At 43.3% G+C, this 26,144-nt stretch overlaps 1 protein-coding gene across 1 annotated transcript; it reads left to right on the top strand.

The window, feature by feature from the left end:
* Positions 1-23,634: 23,634 nt before the first annotated feature.
* CH25H (cholesterol 25-hydroxylase) lies at positions 23,635-25,030 on the top strand. The gene has a single exon (XM_033940378.1). The coding sequence runs from the start codon at positions 23,791-23,793 to the stop codon at positions 24,631-24,633; it is 843 nt and encodes a 280-aa protein (XP_033796269.1). The 5' UTR covers positions 23,635-23,790; the 3' UTR covers positions 24,634-25,030.
* Positions 25,031-26,144: the final 1,114 nt, after the last annotated feature.

The following is a 26,144-nucleotide window of genomic DNA, read 5'->3' as shown; positions in this document are numbered from 1 at the left end:
CGGGTTCGCCTCCCTGTGTCCTCTGCGGGCCGCCATCCGACGTCGCTGTGACCTCCTGCATGCACCTCAAGAGTTCATGTATATTCCCGAGACCCGGGGCTCCAGGACGCCGCGAGGCAGAAGCGGCACTCCGGCCCCGTCTCTTCGGCATCGCGGTAAGTAAACACCGTTAGAAAAGTTTCAACGAACGCAATCCTGGGACACGCAGCTCAGCGCTTCCTGCTCTCAGATCGCCATCTTGGATCTCTCTCCAGGAGCATATATGTTTAATAGGTTGAGTGGCAAACCATCAATGTTACCTTCAATGTAGGTCCACCTAGGGTCCGGTAGGGTCAAATTTATGGAGAGAGAGTTGAAAATTGAGAGATTTTTAATAAGAATGATGGTTCCATTCTTCTTACCATCAGCAGGAGCCGCATAGAAATGCTGGATCCATCCACCAGCTAGTTTTTGAGCTTCCTTGATATTGAGATGGGATTCTTGAATCAGGCAGATGTCAGCGTTCAAATGTTTGAAGTATTGAAGTATTTTCTTCTGTTTAGCAGGGTAGGAGATTCCCCTAATGTTCAAAGAGACGAGATTACCGTATTTTCACGCATATAACGCGCATACATGTATAACGCGCCCACGTGTATAGCACGCAGGAACAAAGCATTTATGTAAAAAAATTTCCTTATAGCGCGCTCACGTGTATACCGCGCATGCTTTTCATTGAACTCGTCCGACTCCATGAATGTAAAACCCCTATTCACCTGGTCGAACTCAAATTGACCCTCCCCAGGATAGACTTTAGTCAAAACTTAAGATTTTTCATAAAATTCTTATAGAATTTCTTAAATTTTTAACTTTGGACATTTTAAAAAATGCCGTCTCTGCCGTATGGGTGTCGCCGAATGTGGTATCAGCAATGTAAAAAAAAATTGTTTAACGCGCTCACGAATATTACACACATGGTTATTGCACGGTTTGTAAAATCGTGCATAGCGCACGCGTTATATGTGTAAAAATATGGTAATTTTAGTCATTAGAATACATGAGGAGAGGTTATCCAAGGGACCCAAAATGAAATCTGACGACTGAGTGGTGATGCTTCAAGACAGCAATTGAAATCGGCTTCCAACATGAGGGAGAGTGGCAGAGAGCAGTCACAGGAAGAGCTCCATATGGATGCAGTTGAAAAAGGGGAAGACAAAAAGAAAAATAAGCATAATCCAGGATGTTGGCAAACATATAGAATATGAAAATGAAAAAAGAGTACCAGTGATGGGGTTGCAAGATGTCGACAAGATGTGTCAAGCTTACAGCTCCTCAGCTCAAATGAATCAATCAAAATGGAGACATGGAGATGAGAACAACCCGTAGATAGATGTTGGCATTGGATAGACATCAGGTCATGTCACATACATTTTCCTCTAGGAACTTTTGCAGATCTTTAGGATCTTCAAAATTTTTGGCGGTGTTGTGGTATGTGATTCTCATCTTGGCCGGATAGAATAGGCTATATTGTGCGCTAAAGCTTTTAAGTTGTGGACGCATGGACAGAAATGTTTTCCTCTTTTGAGCCGACGATTTAGACAAATCCGGGACAAACAAGATTTTTTTGGCCTCCACCAACAGTGGGGATTTGGATTTTGCAGCCTGCAAAATCTGCAAGGTTTGCTGATATCGAAGAATCTTCATTACAATTGGCCTCACAAATTTAAATTGTGAGGGAGGGCCAGGAGGAACTGGATGAGCCCTCTCGATCTCCAGAGGCGGAGAAAATTGCAGGTTCAAAGTTTTAGGAAGGAAATCTTGGAGGTATGAAACGAGATCCTTACCTTCCAAATTTTCTGGGAGACCGATAAGGTGAACTGCTCCTGCCATAAGGTCAAGCTGGTTGCTGCCAGTGTAATGGTTTGCTGTATTTCAATCAATCACTATAGAAATAAGTAAACAGAGAAATAAAATAAATCACACCACTCTGATGTCAAGCTAATATGAGCTCTTTCGGTGACCTGCCAGGCCCTCAACTCTTTGGCTTCGGCGCTCCATTACAGACCATTACTACTATAGCCATTCTGAGTCCCCAGTTCCCACCTCTCCCATATGGTACTCTTGGATTGTATCAGAATTTCCCTTTGAGTCTCTAGGCTCCCCGATGCATGCCCCCACATACCGCTTCTAGCTGCTGCTTGCACCAGCCTCAGCCTCTCCCTCTGTTGTCACTACTTTAAGCAATATTGCTGAAGGACTGACGGTAAGATTTGCTTCTTTGTGGAAGATGCCAAAATCTGCAATAGAGTAGACACCCCTGAAGGTGTGGCAAACATGAGGAAGGGCCTAGTGAAGCTTGAGGAATGATCTGAATTTGACAGCTAAGATTTAATGCTAAGAAATGTAAGTTCATACATTTGGGCTGCAAATGGAGAAGGAGAAGAGACTGTTACAGAATATCAGAAAACAGTTCAGAGCAGTTTATAGGAGATGAGAACTGTACATATGCAATGAAGGTACAGAGAATTAGTTATCAAGTGTATGGTATAAACCAGTGGCAATTACAAAATGATCCAATAACTGTTGCAAGGGGGGTGCAGAAAGGGGAAAGGAAAAATAACCGGGGAAGAGGGGGAGGAAGGGTAGGGAGGGAGGCGAGGTTGAGATTAGTAGTTTGGTTGGGAGGGCGGGAGTTAGAGGAATTTATCAAAGAGGTATGATTTGAGAGATTTCCTGAAGGATAGATAAGTTGGGGCAAGAGAGATGAGGGTGGTCAAGCAGTCATTCCATTTGCCAGCTTGGAAAGAGAGGGTTTTGTCGAAGAATCTTTTGTAGATGCATCCTTTTGGAGAGGGGTAGGCAAACAGGTAGGCATTGTGTGTACGGTTAGAGCCTGGGAAGACGAAGTGGCGTGACAGGTATATCGGGGCTGAGCCAGTTAGGGTTTTGAAGCAGAGGCAGGCGAATTTGAAGATGACCCTTGCTTCAAACGGTAGCCAATGAATTGTATCCTCTGTGGCTTCAAGTGACCTGTAATAACACCTCAAAAATTTTAACTCTTCAGAAGAGTTGCAATACTATCTTGATGAGCAACAAATGGGCATTAGTGATGGATGAGAATCAGCCATGATCTTGTTAAATGCAGCAGTCTCTTAACTCTCCTCTCAACAAGGGGCTGAAAATTTAGAAACATGATGGCAGATAAAGGCCAAATGGCCCATCCAGTTTGCCTATCTGCAGCATCCACTATCTCCTCCTCCCCCTTAAAAGATCCCACGTGCCTGTCCCATGCTTTCTTGAATTCAGACACATTCTTTGTCTCCACCTCTTCTACTGGGAAACTATTCCATACATCTACTGGCCTTTCTGTAAAAAAGTATTTCCTTAGATTACTTCTGAGCCTATCACCTCTTAATTTCATTCTATGCCCTCTCACTCTGGAGTTTCAATTGAAAAAGAAACTCACCTCATGTGTATTTATACCACAAAGGTATTTAAACATCTCTCTCATATCACCCCTCTCATGCCTTTCCTTCAAAAGTATATATATATTGAGATCTTTAAGCCTGTCCTCGTATGCCTTATGATGTAGACCAGGGGTGTCCAACCTGCGGCCCAAGGGCCGCATGTGGCCCCGTGAAGTATTTTGTGTGGCCCCGATCAAAGGCGATGCAGTGTTTTCCTCTGCTGCCCCTGGGTGTTTACCATCTTGCTGGCTCCCTCCTCTGTCTTGCCGCAGCGTTTGCGCATTTGTGGGGCCCCAGAAATATTTTTTTCGACCAATGTGGCCCAGGGAAGCCAAAAGGTTGGACACTCCTGATGTAGATCATCAACCATTTTAGATGCCTTCCTTTGGACCAGCTCCATCCTTTTTATATCTTTTTGAAGGTGTGGTCTCCAGAATTATACACAATGTTCTAAATGCGGTCTCACAGGGGCATCAATACCTCCTTTTTTCCTGCTGGCCATTCCTCTCCCTATGCACCTTCTAAGTTTCGCAGTCGCCTTTTCAACCTGTTTGGCCAACTTAAGATCATCACATAATATCACACCCATGTCCTGTTCCTCTTTTTTGCACAAAAGTTCTTCACCCCATAATCTGTGCCATCGGATTTCTGCAGTTACTTTTCTTGCCTACTCTTATGACAGTTCTGCCCAAGGATCTCCTGAAGACTTTTCTGGAAATGTGACTTTTTCCCTTTTAAACAGTTGAACAAACCTGGATACTTTTCACAAGTTTCATGAAGTAGGCAATGAATCTCTTTTATAATAATTATCCAAGAACTACACATTCCAAATACAGAAATAAGTACAGTATGTTTAACTGATAGTAAGAACAAACAAAACAAAAACTGCAGATGTGTACAACAGATGTAGGCGAATTTTATTGTGACAAACAAACTATATATAAAACCTTTTTACCAAACAGGGGACCCAACACGGTCCGTGTTTCGGACAACCTTCATCAGGGGTCCATGGTAAGTAAAGGTAAAAACATATGTCACAACAAGTATTGAAAAGGATAATATAAAACCAAACGTGTCTCTGCTTCTTTTCTCTCTTTCTCTCTCTCTGCCGGCTGCATCCACTCCGTTGCCTGTCTTGCGCTCATCGTTGTACACATCTGCAGTTTTTGTTTTGTTTGTTCCTGGTTGTTTTTTTTTACTGCAGACAAGGTTGGACCTTCCTCTTTTTGTAACTGATAGTAAGGTAATATTTTCTTAGGCCACTAGATGGAAATCTTAGTTTACTGTTTGCTAAACTTTTTCTGAGCATACATAGTTTGTCTTTTCTAGGAGAAATCTCTTCTCTTCAACCTCTCTTGTGTAAACTTTGCTATATTGAAAGTTTTCTATGCAGCCATCAAGACCGAGTACAAGTATTTATATTAATTTCTGAAGCAGGGTGCACATGTAATGTTGATGGACAAATATCACTACTATTACTTATCATTTCTATAGTGCTGCCAAACTCATACATTACATTTAAAAGACAATCCCTGCTCGACAGAGCTTGCAATCTAATCCGACAGACAAACAGGACAATTTGGGGTAAGGAGTGACAAAATAGACATTGGTATTTTCAGGTGGGTCGGAATTAGGAGTTAAAAGCAGCCTCAAAAAAGGTGGGATTTTAGCCTGAATTTGCCACAGCCAGAGATGGAGCTTGACTTACCGACTCAAGTAGTCTGTTCCAGGCACACGGAGTAAAAAGATAGAAGGAACGGAGTCTAGAGTTGGCAGTAGAGGAGAAGGGTAAAGTTAAGAAAGACTTACCTGATGAACTAGTTTTCGAGGAGAGATACTGAGGAGCTGCAGAGTGAATGTACTTGTAGGTCAGTAAGAGGAATTTGAACTGTATGCAGAAGCTGATAAGGAGCCAATGGAGTGACTGGAGGAAAGGGGTGATGTGAGCATAGTGACAGTGGCAGTACATAAGGCGTAAATGTCTAATGCTTCTTTGCTATCATTATTATGTGGAGAGTGTGGCGCAGTGGTTAGAGTGACAGCCTCAGCACACTGAGGTTGTGGGTTCAAATCTCTCACTGCTTCTTGTGATCCTGGGCAAGTCACTTAATCCCTCATTGCCCCAGATACTCTAGATCAGCGGTCTCAAACACGCGGGCCGCATGTGGCTCTCCAGGTTTTATTTGCGGCCCGCGGTCTGGACGTGATCAACAGCATTTCTCTTCCCCTTTCCCTTCCTTTTGGAGCAGCAGCGTGTCTGGCCGGCTCGTTCCGTTCAAAGCCGCGGGTTGGCGGCTCCTCGTGCTATCTACTCCTGCATTGGAAGCCTCTCTGATGTCACAACATCAGAGAGGCTTCAGACGCAGGCGCAGATTTCGCAAGGAGTCGCCACCCGCGGCTTTGAACGTAACGATCCGGCCAGACACACTACTACTCCACAAGGAAGAGAACGGAAGGGGAGGGGAAAGAAAAATGCTTCTGCTACATAGGGAAATGCTGCTGCTTCTGTACAGGGACAGGGGAAGAGAAATGCCTCTCCTGCACAGGAAAGGGGGAAGGGAAATGCTGCTTCTGTTGCTGCTGCACCCAACTGGGGAAAGAGAGGGAAGGAAGGAGAAGGGAGAGGAGAAGAAGCCAAGTTCATGGGAAGGAGGGAAGGAAAAGAGATATCAGACCATGGAGGGGGAGGGAGAGATGCCAGGGCATGGGGGAAGGGAAGGAGACCAGAGGAAAGGAAGGAAGGAGGGAGGGAGAGAAAGGAAGGAAAGAGATGCCAGACCATGGAAATAGGACGGAAGAAGAGAGAGATAGGAAGGAAAGGTAAGACATGGAAACATAGATTTTGAAAAGAAAGCAGAAAAATTGAACATTAAGTTAATGCCAAAGATGGATGCAAGGCAGAAAGTGAAGACAGAGAGAAAAACAGTCAAAGGACAAGAAGGCCCTGAAAACATAGTTGAAAGCACAGAAAAATAAAGTCACCAGACAACAAAGGTAGGGAAAATGATTTTATTTTCAATATAGTGATTGAAATGTGCCAGTTTTGAGAAAGAAAAAATATTAAACGTTAAATGCGAGGGCTGCAGAAAAAATAGAGTACTTGGAAGGCCGCAGAAAAAATAGTTAATGTCTTATTAAAGAAATGACAATTTTGCATGAGGTCAAACTCTTTATAGTTTATATATCTTTCCTTTTAACTGGTAAAGGAAAGTTTTTTAAACTATAAAGAGTTTTACCTCATGCAAAATTGTCATTTCTTTAATAAGACAGTAACTATTTTTTCTGCGGCCCTCCAAGTACCTACAAATCCAAAATGTGGCCCCGCAAAGGGTTTGAGTTTGAGACCACTACTCTAGATAGAGTACAGAACAGAGAGAGAATTATGATAAAGTACCTGAATGTAAAACCACCTAGCATATAAGTTTATGGTTCATCTGTTTATCACAGGACAGTATACAGCTCTAGTAACTATATTCATTCTGGATAAATTTGGTGGGATTATTAAGTCTGTGATACCTATAACTGGGAACTGCTTGAGTGTCATCTAAAGGACCTGAAATGTTCTTTAATGGCCAAATATTTTGCTACTCCAGTTGTATTATGGTAATTTAAGTGCCAGTACCGGTGCTTAGCTAATACAGTGTTCTTCGTTGCATGGCCTGGGGGCTGGCGGCAGTATCCATCATCTCTAAGTCCCCCTTTTACAAAGCCACAGTAGCGAGTCCCATGTGGCAAATGCGATGCAGCCCATTCAGTTCCTATATGCTGCGTCACATTTTCCCTACCGTGACCCTACGTACTGTTTACCTGGTCTATAATCTCCTCCCACCTTTTCTTTATTGTAACACATGAAATGCATTTGGATAGGTCATCTAAGTCTGACTTTGGACGGTTCTTGCAAGAAGTCCAAAGTTAGAGCCAGAAAAATGGCCATTTTCGAAACTGGCAAAACTGCAAGATGTCCAAAATTTATTTTGAAATTCACCTACTTAGATGTCCTGGCTGGCAGTACGTCTAACCTTAGGACATTCAACTTTGTTTGCCATTTTTGACTACAAAAACATCCAGGTTCAAAATGGATTGACCGTTTGGATATGGGAGTGGCTAAAATATACCGAGTTTTCAAGTTTATTAATAATTTGATATACCGACCATCTACATCAGTGGTCTCAAACTCGCGGCCCGGGAAGTGGAGAGGGACAGATTCTTCAGACTAGCAGGGACAACAAAAACAAGAGAGCATTCAGAAAAATTGAAAGGAGACAGATTCAAAACGAATGCTAGGAAGTTCTTTACTCAGAGGGTGGTGGACATCTGGAATGCGCTCCCAGAGGAGGTGATAGGACAGAGTACAATATTGGGTTTCAAAAAGGGATTGGATGACTTCCTGAAGGATACGGGGATTGAAGGGTACAGTTAGAGGGTAACTATACAGGATAGTAAATGAATAGGGAATTAACGATTTGGGTGAACGATCACTTGCAGGTCATGGACCTGAGGGGCCGCCCCGCGGGAGCGGACTACTGGGCATGATGGACCCCTAGTCTGACCCGGCAGAGGCAATACTTATGTTCTTATGTTAGGCACCATTTATAGAATTACACCTAAATTGGACTTAGACACTGGTAGGTGTCAAAAATCTTAGGCACCCCCTATTTATGCCAGGGGTTTTCTTGGCCTAAATACCAGCGCCCAAGTCCAATTTAAGCAACTAGACCTATAACGCGTCCACGATCTGCCCACGATCCACCCCTAACCATATTAAACTTTCTGGTAGGCTTCTACCCAAAGTCCCTAGACACCTACCGAATTAGTCACCTACCACCCAATTCATTTTAATTTTTGCCAATTATGAGTTCATTATTGCTAATTAATGTTGCTGATTAAGCTAATTAAAAAATTAATTTAGGTGCATAGATCAGCTAGGCATCCTCATCATTGCGCCTAACTTCAGGCCCCATTTATAGAATCTGGGCCAAAGGGCATGTGTCTGGAAGGCTTTCCCTGATTAGCGCACAAGTTCTGCATGCTTAATGCATCACCACAAAATGTTTTGCTTGCTAATCTCACAGTAGACATCACGCGCTCAACCATCACAGTATGGCTCTGTCATGTGACTCTTTTGCATCAGCCTCTGAGAGAGCACCATGCATTTCATCCTTACTGCAAGTTATGAGGTGCTGGAAGAAAACAGAGCTGTGCTCTTTTTTTAATAGTTTAGAGTTGGAGAACAACTTTCTTTTTATATTGTCAGCCCGGCTCTTCAATATCAAATTTTTTGTGTATTTGTGTAGAATACTAGGATGTGGCGAGTAATTTATTATTTATTTATGAAAAAATTGATTTACCACATATAACTATGTGGTTTCCATATCAGATACATAAAATATTGTTTCCTTGCAATTACCACATATAACATAGACATGTCTAAACAACTTCATTAATCGGCCCTGTTATAAACAGGAATAGAGCACAAATTCAATCAATTCAGGAATACATTCAACCTTTAAATCATTACTGTAAAAAAAAAAGTTCTAACATTTTTAAATAAATAAATAAATTTTTTAAATAAATAAATATGGATTGATATCTTTGCATTGCCCCCAGCTACAGTAATGTAAAACAACATTTACCTCAGAATTCACTAACACAATCTCACTCTTCTTGCAAAACTGAAAAGATACCTCAAACTAAGTGCACACTAATACTGCTGTAAAATTTTCCTGTGGTAAAATACTGTGCAAACACTTTTATTTTACAATAGCTTACTACTAATTATTATTTCTATAGTGCTACCAGACGTACGCAGTGCTGTATAGACTCACAGAAAAGACAGTCCCTGCTCGAAAGAGCTTACAATCTAAACAAGACAGACAAACAGGAATACAATTAAGAAGAATGGCTTAGTAAGCAGATCTCTTGCACTATAAGCCATATCGATTCCAGTTGGATAAATATTTTCTTGTCCCTCATTTGCACACTCAGGGGGACAGATAAATACTTATTGTAGCTGAATACAACTCATTTTGAGATACCAATAAAAAAAACATATAGGCATAAGTACATATACCGTACCTAGATTTAGTTAATGGACAGTAGATGGCAATACTGGCCTTTAACAGATTCCTAGTACGAGTATTATAAAAATATGAACATGAGCAGAGCATTGACATTTCATAATTGATAATGCTGTAAAAGGTTTGGACCTAATATACTATAATGTGGAGGTTATGATTATTATTGTATTGCTTTGGGTAGACCCTCACTAAGGCCTGTAGTAAAGTATCACTAAATAAATAAATATCAATAAGAACCAAAATGACAAACTGATATAAACAGAATTTTTTCTTCTTCTATCGATTGTATATTTTTCTCTTTAGACTGTTTTCAGTCTCATTTCAGCTTTTACTTTGCCTATCTTTTCATGATTCCTTTGCCTAGTTCTTTCTTTCTCTTATATGTCTCTACTTCTTTCTTCTTTCTCTCTTCCTTTCTTTTCTGTTTCTTCTTTTTCCTCCATCACATATCTACAATTCTGAAATGAAAGTTATTATAGTAGCACAAAAGCCTTCTAAAAGATTCATGTATTTTTATTTTATTAATTTACAACATGTGTCTCTCAAACTTTCTTGAGCCAGGGAACACTAAAGCACAGTTACTTACTGTAACAGGTGTTATCCAGGGACAGCAGGCAGCTATTCTCATATATGGGTGACGTCATCAACGGAGCCCGGATGCGGACACCTCACAAACAGACTTGCTTGAAGAAACTTGAAGTTTCGAGTTGCCCGCACCGCGCATGCACGAGTGCCTTCCCGCCAGCACAGGGCGTGTCTCCTCAATTCAGATAGCTAGCAAAGAAGCCAACCAGGGGAGGTGGGTGGGTTGTGAGAATAGCTGCCTGCTGTCCCTGGATAACACCTGTTACGGTAAGTAACTGTGCTTTATCCCAGGACAAGCAGGCAGGTATTCTCACATATGGGTGACCTCCAAGCTAACCAAAATTGGATGGTGGAAGTGTTGGCAATTTAGGAGAATAAATTTTATAATACTGTTTGACCAAACTGTCCATCCCGTCTGGAGAAAGTATCCAGACAATAGTGAGAAGTGAAGGTATGAACCGAGGACCAAGTAGCAGCTCTACAAATTTCCTCAATAGGTGTAGATCTGAGGAAAGCTACTGAAGCTGTCATTGCTCTGACTTTATGGGCTGTGACTTTACTGTGAAGAGGTAATCCAGCCTGGGCATAGCAGAATGAGATACAAGCCGCCATCCAGTTGGAGATGGTACGCTTAGAAATAGGATGTCCCAACTTATTTGGATCGAAGGAGACAAAAAGTTGAGGAGCAGTTCTGTGTGGTTTGGTGCGTTCCAAGTAGAAGGCCTTATCCAGTCCAGAATATGAAGAGCTGATTCTCCAGGGTGAGAATGAGGCTTTGGAAAAAACACTGGAAGTACGATGGATTGGTTTAGATGAAATTCTGAGACCACTTTAGGTAGGAATTTCGGATGAGTACGAAGAACCACCTTGTCATGATGGAACACAGTGAATAGTGGGTCAGTAACTAAAGCTTGCAGCTCACTGACTCGTCGAGCAGAAGTGAGGGCAATGAGAAACACCACTTTCTAAGTGAGATACTTTAGATGAGCCTTATCAGTTGGTTCAACTGGTACCCACTAGGGCCCAGGCCATCCTGGACCTGGTACTTACGAATGGGGAAAGCGTCTTGGACGTCTCGGTGGGAGAGACGCTAGCCACCAGTGACCATAACATGGTATGGTTTAACCTTAAGAAAGGCTTCCCTAGATCACAAACAAAAACAAGGGTACTCAATTTCAGGGGCACAGACTTCGCACGCATGTGTGACAGAGTTGAAGAAGAGCTTCCAGACGTTGTTGTGGAAGGAATGCTCTGAGTTGGACAGTGTCCAGAACAGCTCCAATGAATTGTAGATTCTGAAAGGGCTGAAGTTGAGATTTGGGAAAGTTGATTTTGAATCCCAAACTTTGTAGGAACCAGGTAGTCTGTTGGGTCGCTACAATAATCCCTTGAGATGTGGAATCTTTGATGAGCCAGTCATCGAGGTAAGGAAATACCTGAAGACTATGATTCCTTAGAGCTGCTGCTACCACTACCAGGCACTTGGTGAACACTCTGGGAGACGAGGCCAGGCCGAAGGATAGTACTCTGTATTGATAGTGCAGATTCCCCACCCAAAATCTGAGGTATTGACGGGAGGCCGGATGAATGGGAATATGAGTGTAGGCCTCCTTGAGATCCAGAGAGCATAACCAGTCGTTCTGCTCGAGAAGGGGATAAAGGGATGCCAGGGACAACATTTGAAACTTTTCTTTGACTAGAAATTTGTTGAGAGCCCTGAGATCCAGAATGGGTCGCAGATCGCCCGTCTTCTTTGGAACAAGGAAGTAATGGGAGTAAAATCCCCTGTTCTGCTGTTCCAAGGGAACTGGTTTGACGGCATGGAGATGAAGCAGAGCTTGAGCTTCCTGAAGAAGAAGGGCGGTTTGGAATGGATTTGAAGGATACTCTTTTGGAGGAAGCTGAGTGAAATGAAGAGAGTATCCTTCCCTGATGATGGTAAGCACCCAGAGGTCGGATGTAATTATCATCCATCGGTTGTAAAAAAATGATGGAGACGACCTACTATAGGGGGAAAAAGAGACAGAGACAGAACAGTGGAGGTTATGCTCTGTTGTAAACAGTCAAAAAGGCTGAGAAGCCTTAGGTTCAGCAGAAGGTTGGGGTTTCTGTTGCTTCTGAGGTTGTTGTTTTTTCAGAGGAGGGCGAGTATAAGGAGCCTGCTTTGGAGCAAAACGCCTTTGATAGATAACAGCAGGGTGTGTAGGCTTGGCAGGAGTTGGCTTTGGTTTAGGTCTGACTATAGAAGCAAATGATTATTCATGGTCAGATTTCTTGGTGGCTGCCTCGATGGATTCATCAAAGAGGTCGTTGCCTTGACAAGGAATGTTAGCTAAGCAGTATTGAAGATTAGAGTCCATGTCAATAGTACGAAGCCAGGCAAGACGATGCATAGCTACAGAGCAAGCAACCGCTCGGGCAGATAACTCGAAGGCATCATAAGATGATTGGAGGAGACGCATACATAATTGAGAAAGAAGCAATGACTTCTTGAAACTCAAAATGCCTTTGGTTATCCAAATAAGCCAAAAACTTTGGTAGAAGAGAAAGAAGAAATTCAAAATAAGTGATGAAATAAAATTATAATTGAGGACTTTAGAGGACATCATAGCATTCTGGTAGATGCGACGTCCAAATTTGTCCATAGTTTTCCCCTCCCTTCCAGGAGGAACTGTGGCATAGACCTTGGAAGGATGGGATCTCTTTAAGGAGGATTCAACAAGCAGGGATTGATGAGATAACTGTGAGTTGTCAAACCCTTTGCCATGCACAGTTTTATACCTAGAGTCCAATTTTCCTGGAACAGCTGGTATGGAAAAAAGTGTTGAGAAAAAGTCTGATTCAAAAGCTTATGAAGTGGAAGCTTAAGACACTCTGCCGGAGGTTGAGGAAGATGCATGACTTCTAGATATTCCTTAGAATATTTGGAGCCAGTATCCAATTGAACATCCAAGTCTACAGCCATCTGTCGCAGGAAAGACGAGAAAGATAGCTGATCTGCCAATGCTTTGCCTCGAGAAAGACTCGAGGACGTCGAGGCAGCCTGTGTCGAAGAAGCTTCGGCATGTTAAAAGGCATCAAAGGAACCTGGTGACTTGGATGAGGCAATTGAGACTGGAACATCCTCGAGATCCGGCATCGGAGACCTCGAATGAGGAGTCAGTGGTCTGGTCGAGGTTGGAGTAGATCGAGGCTTCGAGGAAGATGGTCTATCCTGAGAAGAAGAACCTGCCTGGAAGGTTGCCTCGATGAAGGCCTCGAATGGTAGTGAGAACTGTGTCTGGAACCAGATCTTGAGGATTGAGATTTCGCCTCGGAGACATAAGCAGCCGATGCCAATGTATGAATAGGGCTAGACGCTGTAGATCGAAGCTCCAGAGGCTTGGTGGAGGAACCTCGATGCACTCTCAAAGACTCTGCTCCTTGTTTAGAGTGTGAGGATTCTCGTCGAGGCACTCGCAATGAATCTGCTCCTTGCTTTTCGTGCTTGGATGGCAGACAGACACTCGCAGAGACTCTGCTCCCTGCAAAGAGTGTGGAAGCTCAGACTGGGGCAAAGGAAGCAGCTCGACCTCGTGAGAGTCTGCTGAATGCCCAGGCTGGATAAGAGGAAGCAGTTTAGGTCCCATGTTAGTAAGGAACTGTATAAACTGCTTCTCTACCATGGTCTGGAAAGAAGCCGGCAAGGATGGATCCGCGTCTGAAACCGGACCACCTGCTTTGGCTGAAGGTTCCTTTGAGGTAGTGTGAGTGTGTTTCGACTTAGAAGTCTTGGACACTTTAATCACCACCGGTGGAACCGACTGCTGAGCTATCTGACCTGAGGAAACAGGGGAAGATACAGCAGATGACATCGAAGCAAGAGCCGCTGCAAACGACGAGGGTCTGATGAGGCTCGAGGTGGAAGCAGTAGACGCAGATGGAGCCTCGATGGAAGTCGAGGCCGAAGACGCTTTCAAAGTCGAGGGATCAGGAGACTCCATCTCAAAAAGCTTGTCCACCAGAATACGACACTTAAAAGCACGAGGCTTAAGTGTTTGGCAAGGCAGGCACGATCTAGGATGATGTTTCGGCCCAAGGCACTTGAGGCAGCGTCCGTGAGGGTCCGTAAGAGAGATCGCGCGCTGACACTTGCTACATCTCTTAAAGCCTGTAGCAAGCTGGGACATAGATGGAAAAATAGCTGCCACAAAGTCGAAGCCCTCGGGCTGCGGCCGAGCGGCCTGTCCCGGAAAACGAACGGAAGAAGAAATTTTTTTTTTTAAAACTAAAATAAAAGAAATAAAATAAAACAGCGATTCGTGAAGAAAGAAAACACAAACCGCGGTTGAGAGAAGGCACAAAGTGAATGAAGTTAAACACAGAGAGTCAAAGACGGACTTCTCGGCTCCGCGAAAAACTGAGAACTGAGGAGACGCGCCCTGTGTTGGGCGGGAAGGCACTCGCACATGCGCGGTGCGGGCGACTCGAAACTTTGAGTTTCTTCAAGCAACTCTGTTTGTGAGGCATCCGCATCCGGGCTCCGTCGATGACGTCACTCATATGTCAGAATACCTGCCTGCTTGTCCTGGGATAAAGGTAGTGGCCACTAAAGGTAGTGGCCACCCAGAAGTGCGCAGACATTGCTGTGATGACATCAATCATATGTGTGACATTATCACGTCAATGTCCGCACATGTGCAGAGGCCCTCCAGATGGACCCTGAGATGCCAATGGGGGGTGCCAGCAGGGAAGAGGGCCAGAGAGGAGAGGCACTGGTGCCAGCTGATTGCCTACAGCAGTGTTTTCTCAACTACTTCAAGCTAAGTACCCCTAAGTCTAACAAATATCAACTGAGTACCCCAACCACAGACTTCCCCAGGCCCACCCAAGCTCTGCCCCAGATCCCATCTCCTTTACTAATTGTAATGCAATTTTTTCCATTCATTTTTCATATACACACAGCAGATATAAATTCTCAAAACTGACACATTTCAATCACTATATTGAAAATAAAATCATTTTACCTACCGGCGATCTTCTTCAGGCTGCTGTAATTAGCTTTAAAGGTGAGACCGGGAGGCCAGGGAAGAAGCCGGAGGACGCTAGAGAGAAAGGGGAAACATGTAGGCTTTCAGCGAATCGGACAGGGCTGGTGCTGTACTGCTTAGGGAAGTCAGCTGGCAGGCGCCTCTCTTCCTCCTCAGTGTGCCACAGCACACTTGGAATCTCTGGAGGCCCACTAGTGTACCTCGGCACCCAGTTTGAGATATACTGATTTACAAAGAGGGGCATTTTCAATAGGAAAAATGTCCAAAAATCTAGTAGAGAAAATGACCATTTTCAAAACAAAAAAATGTCTTTTATTTTTGAAAATGACCATTTCTAGTTGTGTTTATCCTTAATGCGTCTACTTTTTCTGATCATCTTTGAAAAAAAAAAAAAAGTCCAAATGAAAAACGCACACAAACAAGCCATTGGGGCATACAAGCAGTCAGCATTCTTGGAAGTTACAAGCAATGTTGGATGTGTTAGGGGCTACATCTGTTTGTGGAATATGTATGGGAAATTTGGAGATGTGTGGTGGGGGGAGGGGAAGGGGAGAATATATGGTGTATGTGTTGCATGAGGTTCTTCATCTAAATTCTATGTATGGAGGTTATTGAAATGTAGATAGGATATGGGGTATATACACCTAGATGTATTTGAATGGGCTTTGATTACCTGTTGGATGGAGATGGGACTTTGTGGGAGAGGGATGGAAATGGTATATATGCATGGGTTTTTCTGTATGTATGAGTGTCAGGTGGTGAGGGGGGGCATAGCCAGACTTGCCATTTTGAGGGGGCTCAGTGTTAATCTGGCCCTTCCCATGCCCACCCCCATACATAAAAGATTTTTTTAACCTTCTCCTCCAGCCCTGCTCCATCACTCCCCTCTCTCTTCCCTTCCATCCCCTCTGCCCCTACCCAACTCTTCATCTTTCTCCCTCCCTTCAACACCAGAGTGGAATCCGGTTGCTCCCCTCCCCGCTTCTGTTGTCCAGCATTGGCCCAGTCTCCCTGAACTCCCTGCCTGCGGCATTTCCTATAGGCAACCTGTGCCAGTCCTGCAGGCTTCCCACTACCACGTCCACACTAGTGAAGAAACAAAAAGTGAACTCCTATTCCTTCATAACTCATAGCTTCCTTCCCCTTTAAACAATCTTTTCCCTTTCCTTCTTCGCTCCCCATAGTCTTTTCTCTCGCTCTCCTCTTCCCAGTTTGACTTCTATCTTTCCCCTTCCTCTTCTTCTAGCGTTCATTACCTCCTGTCTTCCACATACCATAAATTGGCTCTTTTGCCTCTTCTTTGCAGGACCTGGACTGTTCACCTCCCTAAGCATTAGTCTGTATGGGTTTCCTCTTGCAGGAGCTATATTTTCATTGGCTTCTCCTGCTTCTTTTTTTAATCCCCACGGGTACGTAGTTGATATTGCCATCACCACACCTCTCCACTTTGGAAAGGAAAGGGGGATGGGACTTCTGTGGATACAATCAAAGCAGTTTACATATCATATATAGGTACTTATTTTGTTCCAGGGGCAATGGAGGGTTAAGTGACTTGCCTAGAGTCACAAGGAGCTGCAGTTTCTCAGGCTGCTGCACTAACCACTAGGCTACTTTTTCACTCAGTGCCAGCAGGGGTTGGGTAACCATCGGCACACATATCTGCAACTTGCAGCTCACTTCTCTTGTGCCGTGACCCCCAACTCATATTTGAGTGTTAGGACTTGACCTCCCTCCCACCACACAGCTTACTATATGTTTCCTTGCATTTTTTAAACTCCTTGTGTATCAGTTTGTTTCCAGATGCTCAAACAAATGCATATGTATGGGTGGACAAACAGACAGACAGATGGACTAATTTTCAACAGAAGCTGTTTTATCTTTTTCTTTTTTGAGATACGCCCCTACAGATGAGAACGCAAATACAATTTCAGCTGATTTATAAACAGGAATAACTGAATTTGATTGAGCAGTGCTGTGATTAATACAGTGTATTCCAATATCTAATATAATAAAATGCTAGGCTGCGCACGCGCACTAAAAAAATCGTGTTCCCTGATCCGTCGCGGAAACACGATTGCGCATGCGCGGGTTTTACGTCACCACTTGCTCGCGGCGGCTTTCAAATAATAAAAAAAAAATTACACAGCTGCGGCGGCCTTCCTCACCGTGAATGGTACCGGCTCCTCTCTCGAACTGCACCAGGATCGAGAGAGGAGCTGCAGCGCCGGCTTTCAACTTAAAACAAAAAAAAAACAAAACAACCAACTGGAGATCGGCGCTCTCACCCGCTCCCACTGTGCAAACCCCCCCCTCCCCCCCATGGGAGGATGCGCCGCAGAAAAGTGCTACACAGGTACTGGAGGGGGAGAGACATATCGCATCTGCACCGGTACAAACATCCCTCCAGCGTTGGCACTCGCTGCACGTTAAACAGGCTGCTTCGGACTTTCTCCTGCAGTTGAGTCCCTTTGCCGCATCACTGATGACATCATCAATGACGCAACAGAGAGACTCAACGGCAGAAGAAAGCAGAAGCAGCCTGCTTAGCGTGCTGCGGCTGCCAACACTGGAGGGAGGTTTGATATTAAAGTCATCTTGCTGGGAGGGTCACAGAGTCAGCGGGGGTTGGGCTGGGAGGGGAGAGAAGCGTCTGCCTCGGGTGCTTCAGGCAGCAGCAGCATTTACAATTCGCTGCTGTTGCTGGCTTCAGGCCTTCCTCTCTGGCCGGTCCTGCCTACTTCCTGTTTTCATGAAGACAGGACCGGCCAGAGAGAAAGACCTGAAGCCAGCAACAGCAATGAATTGTGAATGCTGCTGCTGACCAATGAAGTAGTTAAAGGAGGAAAGGGAGCAGAGGGGGAGAGAATGGCTTGGAGGGAAGGAGGAAGATATGCCAGACCAAGGCAAAAGGAAGGAGGAGATGGAGAGAGGCCATATGGGAGAGAAAGAGAGAGATGGAAAGAGAAGAGAGGGCAGTGAATGGAAGGGGCAACATAGAGGGTGAACAGTATTCTAGCACCCGTTAATGTAACGGGCTTAAAGACTAGTGAGTTTATAAAATGTTTGTTATCTGTGCTCTTTGTCATCACATCTCAGGTTTTCAGGCCACACTCTGAGATCAAGGCAGATTTTAGGAATTTCATTCTACACAAGGAATGTATCTCACCTTGTGGGGAAGACAGGGGAGGAAGGTAGTGTCCAAATCCCTGTGGCAGTAGTAAAAATAGAAGTCAGCAGGCCCGTCCTAAAGTTTGTGCGATGTTCGCAAAAGCGTGGCCACTTTATAGGGTTACTAAGGAATGGAGTCTATGCATTACCTTATAGGGCAGGGGTGTCAAAGTCCCTCCTCGAGGGCTGCAATCCAGTTGGGTTTTCAGGATTTCCACAATAAATATGCATGATATCTATTTGCATGCACTGCTTTCATTGTATGCTAATAGATCTCATGCATATTCATTGGGGAAATCCTGAAAACCTGACTGGATTGCGGCCCTCAAGGATGGACTTTGACACCCCTGTTATAGGGCTACTGAGTTATGGAGTCTATGCATCACCAGTAGTGGCACAGTTCCAGTGTCCTCTTTTTGTTCATTTTTCCCAGTAATTATTAAGAGTTACACTTTTTTTATTAAACCCATGCCTGTCATATGATGTATTTAACTGGAATTATTGGTCATTTTTATATACCCCCTTTTTGCTGCAAGTTCTCAGAATTCATCATGTTATTTATTAACCTGAACAATGCAAGAAGTGAATCATGAATGAAGTCAAAGACACCACACATTTCAGCATTATGACATCACAAGCTTAAATCACAGGATAATGGTGACACTCATATGCAGCTGCTTTACAAAGAAAGTCTTCCAACCAGTTTGCTATTTAAAACAGTTTCAAAAGACATAACTAGAACTGAACATTAATTGCAAGTAATGCCATGATTAACATGATAATTATTAATTACAATTTAGAAATGTAATCACAACTGATAACACTGGCCAACACTCATTTTGGTGCCTCAAATGTTAGACCTGTTTCTGGGTATATTTGACCTGATTCCAAAAATGGCACCAGTTTTCTCTTATCAGCTCTAGTTTTTGAGATACAGAACATGCGCCATATACCACTCCACTCTGCTCGCTCATTAAAAAATCAGGATAGTTTAATGTAGTGTTTAAATTAATATCTTTTAAGCATGATGGTAACATATTAAAAATTAAAAGTGTACAACATGAAAATCTACTTATTTCATACCAAAAACACAAGTTTATGATACAAACTTTCCAGTCATTCGACACACAAGAAGCTCCTTTTGTAAGACTTCCGAGAGTGGAATCTGCCAGGACAATCCCACATAAGATTCCAACAATAGTCTGTCATCATGTGCGCATCCCATCTTCCTTGGTATCTGCTTTCCATTGTTTTTATGTATTGGTGAAATCTTTCATCTTGCTGTTCGCTTGTCACCAAGGTTCTCTGGAAAGCGATCTATGTAACTGTGAAGATAATTGTCTTTAACACTCATGTTACAGCCAAGCCTGTTGAAATGAAAGAGCATATCCTCTACTAATTGTGTGTAGTTGTCTGCCTTCTTGTTGCCAAGAAAGTTTTTCACAACAAGAACAAATGAAGACCAGGCCCATGAATCCATTTCATTCACTGATGCTATGAAATGTGGGTCATTCATAAGTTGTCTGATCTGTGGACCATCGAAAATTCCTGCCTTCAGTTATCTTTGGTAAATCCAGATAACATATGTGTTATGTATTCCATGCACGAACTGTCTTTATTCAAAGCCTTTATAAATTGTTTCATCAGGCCTAGCTTTATATGTAATGGTGGCAGTATGATTTTATCTTGTGGTACTAAGGTTCATTGATTACATTTTGTCCTCCAACCACCATATATTCCCTTGGAGGCCAATCTGTTTTTGCCCAATGTTCATGCTTGGTTCTACTATCTCAAAAGCATAAAAAGCAAGGATACTTTGTGTAGCCACTTTGTTGATCAAGACAAAAATTAACCATCTTCAAGTCTACACAAATCACCCATTGTTGTTCTTAGTAATTTATTTTTCCCAAGACTAAAGAGATGGCCTTGTACTCTTCTTTCATCCTGGTGGAGTGACTGATTGGAATAAACCATTAATTCAACCATATCTAAGAAACTAGAACTGATGCGGTCTATCCAATGCAATTTTCTGAATCAGTGCTCCAAATAATCCCAGGAACAGGTCAAAATACCCAAGGCACCAAGAAATTTTTGTTGTTGTTGTTGACCTGTGTAATTTATGAATATGCATGTTAACTGCAAATTCTTAATATCCTTTGATAAGTGGGTCCTTATGTAACTTAAATTTTCCATGATAATGGACTGTAAATTAAATAAGTTGTTTTTTTAGGTTTGTTTGTTTATTATGATTTGGCCCATGTCTTTTTCAGTTGTAGCTCAAGGTGAGTTACATTCTGGTACAGGAGGTATTTCCTTGTCCCCAGGGGGCTTACAATTGAATGGGGTGATTTGATAAGTAAAGCAATTTAAGGGGGCAGGACATGTTCCTCCTAGCTGGTGGAGAGGAAAACGGTGATGGAATTCAAAAAAAGCATGGGATAAACATAGAGGATCTCTAATTACAAAATGAAGAATGTAAATTAAAGAGCTAAGGCTGATACTGGACATACTTGCACGGTCTGTGTCCCACATGTAATGATTTGGTGTAGGATTGGGCTGGAGACGGCATCAATGGGAACGCCACTAACTTGGAACATGAGGATATTACTGGCCAGACTTTATGGTAGATATTCTGCAACAGGATGGTTGGATAGGATGGAGTGAGCTTGGATGGCAACTTAACATTTGGCACCTAGGACAATACTAGGTGGACTTTACAGTCTATGACCCAGAAATATCAAAGAAGAGACAAGTTAATTTAATCATGCATTTTTAATGGATATAACTAATGGGCAGACTGGATGGACTGTTCAGGTCTTTATCTGCTGTCATTTACTATGTTACAAATTTTTTTTGTTGTTGTTCTTGAGTAATAAGTGTTCTTATATAATTGGCTATGGGGCTCATAATCAAAAAACTAAAACGTCCCAAAAAATAACCAAGTCAGTACTTGGATGTACTAATTGCCGGGATGTCTGAGTGCCAATACTTAAAATCCTTTTCCTGGACATCTAGTAAAACATTTCTCCCGCTGTGTATTCAGAGTTCTAGGGGGAATTCTGGAAGGTGTGCTAAGGGTATGTTTTGGGTGGGCTTTGGATATGCTTAACGTGAATGTCTTGCAGCAATAATCAAACCTTTTGCAAAACATCCTGTTTTACATGCATCTAAGGATGTTCTGTTCTGCTTGATATGTTATGTACTATATTTGAAATTAATAAAAATGATTTAAACATACCCAAACTTACCATATGTCCACTGGATACTTTAAGGTATGATCCCCCCCACACACACTTCCCCACTGCTCACTAACTCCCTCCCACCCCAAAAAATCTAAATGAAAAAGTATATACCTATCTCTAGAACAGCAGCATCTGGTATGGGAAAGCCTAGTAGAGCATCACTAAGTTGTCTTAAGCAGCCTGGTGGATGGGTTAGTGAACCAGAGAGGAGGGCCCAGGCCCATAAGACAATCTAACAATTCCATTTATAGTGGAAAGTGTGAACCCACCAAAGACCTACTCTACTGCCATATAACTACCACCTGAAGCCATGAGGGCTATTGGGATGGTAGACAGGTGGGTCTAGTAGGTTTTGGAGGGCTCAGAATGCATTTGAAGGGGTATATGGTGAGATGTACTTCTGGTACTCTTTATGTGAAGTTCACAGCAGTGCCCTCTAAGGTGTCCCACTCCTCTGTTGACATGTCTGTGTGGCCAGTCCATCAGAAAGATGGTATTTTTAATTGAAAATAGGGTATAAAACTAGGCATTCTAAGGGTTGGATGTCCTGTCAGATATCCAAATACTGTGTTTCCCCGAAAATAAGACCTTCCTCGAAAATAAGCCCTAGCATGATTTTCAGGGTAGGTCCTAATATAAGCCATACCTTAAAAATAAGCCCTAGTTGGATAGTCCTCCACAACCCCTCCCAAATGTCCCTGCTACTCCCTGATTTGCTGGTGGCAGCACTTTCTCCCCTCCCCCCATGTACAGCATATTTCCTCCCCTCTCACTCATCCCCTTGTGCAGCATATTTCCATCCCTCCTTCCCACCACGCACAGAACCCCACCGACCCTCCCATCATGAGGCCCACATACCTCCATTCCAAATAGCAACAAACAGGCTGCTTCACTACCTTCCCCGCCAGGGTCTTCCCTGTGCTGCTGCATCACTGATGACGCGGGGAAGGCCGCGAAGCAGCCTAATCAGTGCTGCCACCACTGCTGTTTGGAACAGAGGTATGTCGGCCTCGCAGTGAGAGGTTCAGGAGAGATGGAAAGATGCTGCGCAGGGGGATGGGTTGGCAGGGTCATCAGGGTTCTTCTGCATGGGGGAAAGGCTTCGTATTATCTGTTCCACAAAGATTTCAAGACTTATTTTATTTCAGAAATGTTATGACATCTGAAATTCAGTTTGTTTAAGGATGATCTGTAATTTGTTTATTTGTTAACCATTTAAAGCTCTATTTTATAGGGAAGATGTGGCATACAAGAACAATGCTTAGATTAGATCTAAAACAACACATTGAAATTGCTTTCGGGCTTCTGCTGCATGGGGGGAAACTCGGTAGATGCCAAAACTGTTTGTTTGGGAGGTCAGGGGATTGGAGGTCATCTTGGGGGTGAGGGATCAGATGATTGGGTAGTAAACTGTGCAGTGGGATTTTTTCTTTGGGGGGGGTTTGAAGATGATCCCTTGCATGTTTGTTTGGTTTTTTTAACATGCCTTCCTTTCTGTCAGTGCATGAGCCAATCACTATTTAGACACTGACAAGAAGGGGGACATTTAACAATGAGCCTCATGTGCACAGTTTGTTTCTGACAGGGCACACTTTAACTCTGCAATAATTTGCATGCATGCTTGATTGCTGGAAACTGTGGGCTTTATTTGCTATAGCAGGCAACATTTTTGTATTGATGAATCTGTTTTCTTGTAATGTGTTATGTTGGGTCTGTGAAGATTTGATAAAGTTATTGGTTTTCTTATCCATGTAGTAAGTTAGTTCGATTTTTTTTTTTTTAATTAACACCATATGTTTTGTGTTTCTGTTAGTTTATATTTCTGTTCACCCATGATCATAGACTCCCTTGGAACTGTAAAACTGCACTTTCTCCGTCACCTCCATCAATACTCCCTTCCCCCTCCTCTATCTCTTTACTGATCTGCAGTAGCTCACATAAATAACATTATCATAGGAACTGACTCTTAAGTGCTTCATGATCTAGCTAAATTAGTTCAGAAAAAAAAACTAACCCTACCTACATTTACTGTTTCCACAGAAGAAACAGATTGAGGACACAAGTAATCAGCCCACACTCTGGCACAGAAGACCAAGGAATTTCCCAAGGTCACGTGTTTCCGTCCCGGATCAAAGCATAAGTGCACTTTTCCTCTCTTGCAGCTCCGTGATGTCAGATGAGGAAGAGGAACTTTGCAGTATAAAAATGAGGGATCGCTGCCACCGGCGTCAGATGAAATCCCAAAATGAACTGCAGCGATCACTGCAGAGCAGCAGCCTTCATCTTTACCCTGGAGGGAGGGCAGGAGGAGGCTCCCGTTCTGCAGCCTCTCTGGGACGTTGTCACCGCGCGTCAGGACTGGCTCAGGTCCCCTTTCTTCCCCGTGAGCTTCTCCTTCGTGGTCTACATGGCTTTCTGCCTTCCTTTCCTGCTGCTGGACTTCTTAGGCACCAAAACACCGGCTCTGAGGCAATACAAGCTGCATCCGCACAGCAACCCGACCCTGGGGATGATAACGCGCTGCCTCGCGCACACGATCTACAATCACGTGGTCTTCATTTTCCCCGCGACCGTCGCCCATTGGTACTGGCGACCTGTCAGTTTACCCGAAGTGGCCCCGGAGTTGCCGAAGGTCCTGACGGACGTGCTCGCGTGCCTGCTGCTTTTCGACTTCCAGTCTTTCGTCTGGCACGCGCTGCACCACAAGGTCCCCTGGCTCTACAAGACGTTCCACAAGCTCCATCACCAGCACACGTCGACGTTCGTCCTCGCCACGCACTATTCGGGCGCGTGGGAGACGCTCTCGCTCGGGCTCTTTGCCGGGGTCTGCCCGGCGGTGCTGAAGTGCCACCCTTTGACCGAGATGGCGTTCTTCGTTGTCAACATTTGGCTGTCGGTGGAGGACCATTCGGGCTACGAGTTTCCGTGGTCGCTGCACAAACTGGTGCCGTTTGGACTCTGCGGGGGACCACCGCACCACGACGTCCATCACATGAAGTTCCGGTCGAACTACGCTCCCTATTTCACCCACTGGGACAGACTGTTTGGCACACTGGCTCGTTCGGAACCGGAAGGGAAAAGCAAATGACCTGTGCCCTTTTCTACTGTGACTCTAGAGAGAGAGAGAAAAAATAAAATAAAATACAGGTGTTTTTTGTGTCCCTGCAGTATTAAGAAGAGACTGCTGCGTGTCTGAAAACATCTCGCAGACTGCCTTTAGAAATGCTACTGTGACAATACATACTGCACAGCTCTTCACACACCTGTGTGACTGAAACATGGAACAATGAAGAAATGTACTCTTTCCATTCCCGAATGGGTTGTTCTAGCTTTTATAAAGCATTTGGAAATATTCCTTTGTATTTTTAAAGATCTGTATTTATTACTGCTGTAAATTAATGGAATTTCTAATGTATTTATAGCAATATTTGCTCATTTGTGTTAAAAAGAACAATAAAATGCTACATTCACTACTTGAAATCAGATGATGTGTGTGTGTATGTGTGTGTTTGGGGGGGGGCGTCCTTAAAGGATGAACAGATTTCAGAACTATGAGTAGGAAGAATGACTATTTTATTAGGAATATCTGTTCTCTAATAAAGTATTGTGTTGGCTATGGCAAGTCCACTTGAAAATGTAAAAATAATGGTTGACAAATTACAGGTGATGGTCTAATTAAAAAATGCATTGCCCCATAACTGACATGTTGACCCTTATTTGGACATTTATCTACGTGACTTCTAGTATGAAAAGAGGATTTCAGGTAAAAAAAAATTAAAAATTTCTGCATCATGCAGTTTGGCCATATCAAGCTTTTACCCAATCATGCTTTCAGAAATTTAATATTGGGAAGTTAAAACATGCCCATGGATCCCATATTGGGGTTAATTTCCTCTTTTTAAAGTGATAGCTCTAAAGCAAGGGTGCCCACACTTTTTTGGCTTGCAAGCTACTTTTAAAATGACCAAGTCAAAATGATCTACCAACAATAAAATTTAAAGAAAAATACAAATCACAGTACTCAGAGAAAATGTTAATTATCATTTATATTCAGTTTTTTTCCCCAAAGAGGTCAAGGCAGATGACTTTAAAATATGCAATGTCACCTCAGTACTATACAAAAATAGACAAATATACCTCCTCCCTTTTTACTAAACCATGATACCAGTTTTTAGCGCAGGGAGCTGCACTGAATGCCCCACACTGCTTTCGACGCTCATAGGCTCCCTGTGCTAAAATCCAATACTGCAGTTTAGTAAAAGGGGGCCATAGTGCAAAATATAGACAGCAGATATAAATTCTCAAAATGGACACATTTTGATCACTAAATTGAAAATAAAATCATTTTTCCTACCTTTGTTGTCTGGTGATTTCATTAGTCTTTGGTTGCACTTTCTTCTTCTGATTGTGCATCCAGTATTGCTTCCCTTCTTTCTGCCTCCTGCATGCTTCGTCTCCTCCAGAACTCATTCAATTCCCCAACCAGCATCTCTGTCCTGGTGTCAGGTCAAAAGCGCGCCGGGACAAAGGCGCGTGCAGACAACTGAGCGCAGCGTAGAGATGCGCGCCAAAGAAAATGACTGTTTTAAAGGGCTTTGG

Source organism: Geotrypetes seraphini, chromosome 4 (genome assembly GCF_902459505.1).
Source record: "Geotrypetes seraphini chromosome 4, aGeoSer1.1, whole genome shotgun sequence".
NCBI classification, from domain to species: domain Eukaryota; kingdom Metazoa; phylum Chordata; class Amphibia; order Gymnophiona; family Dermophiidae; genus Geotrypetes; species Geotrypetes seraphini.
The sequence above is the reverse complement of the archived record's forward strand: the minus strand, read 5'-3'. Positions and strand labels throughout refer to the sequence as shown.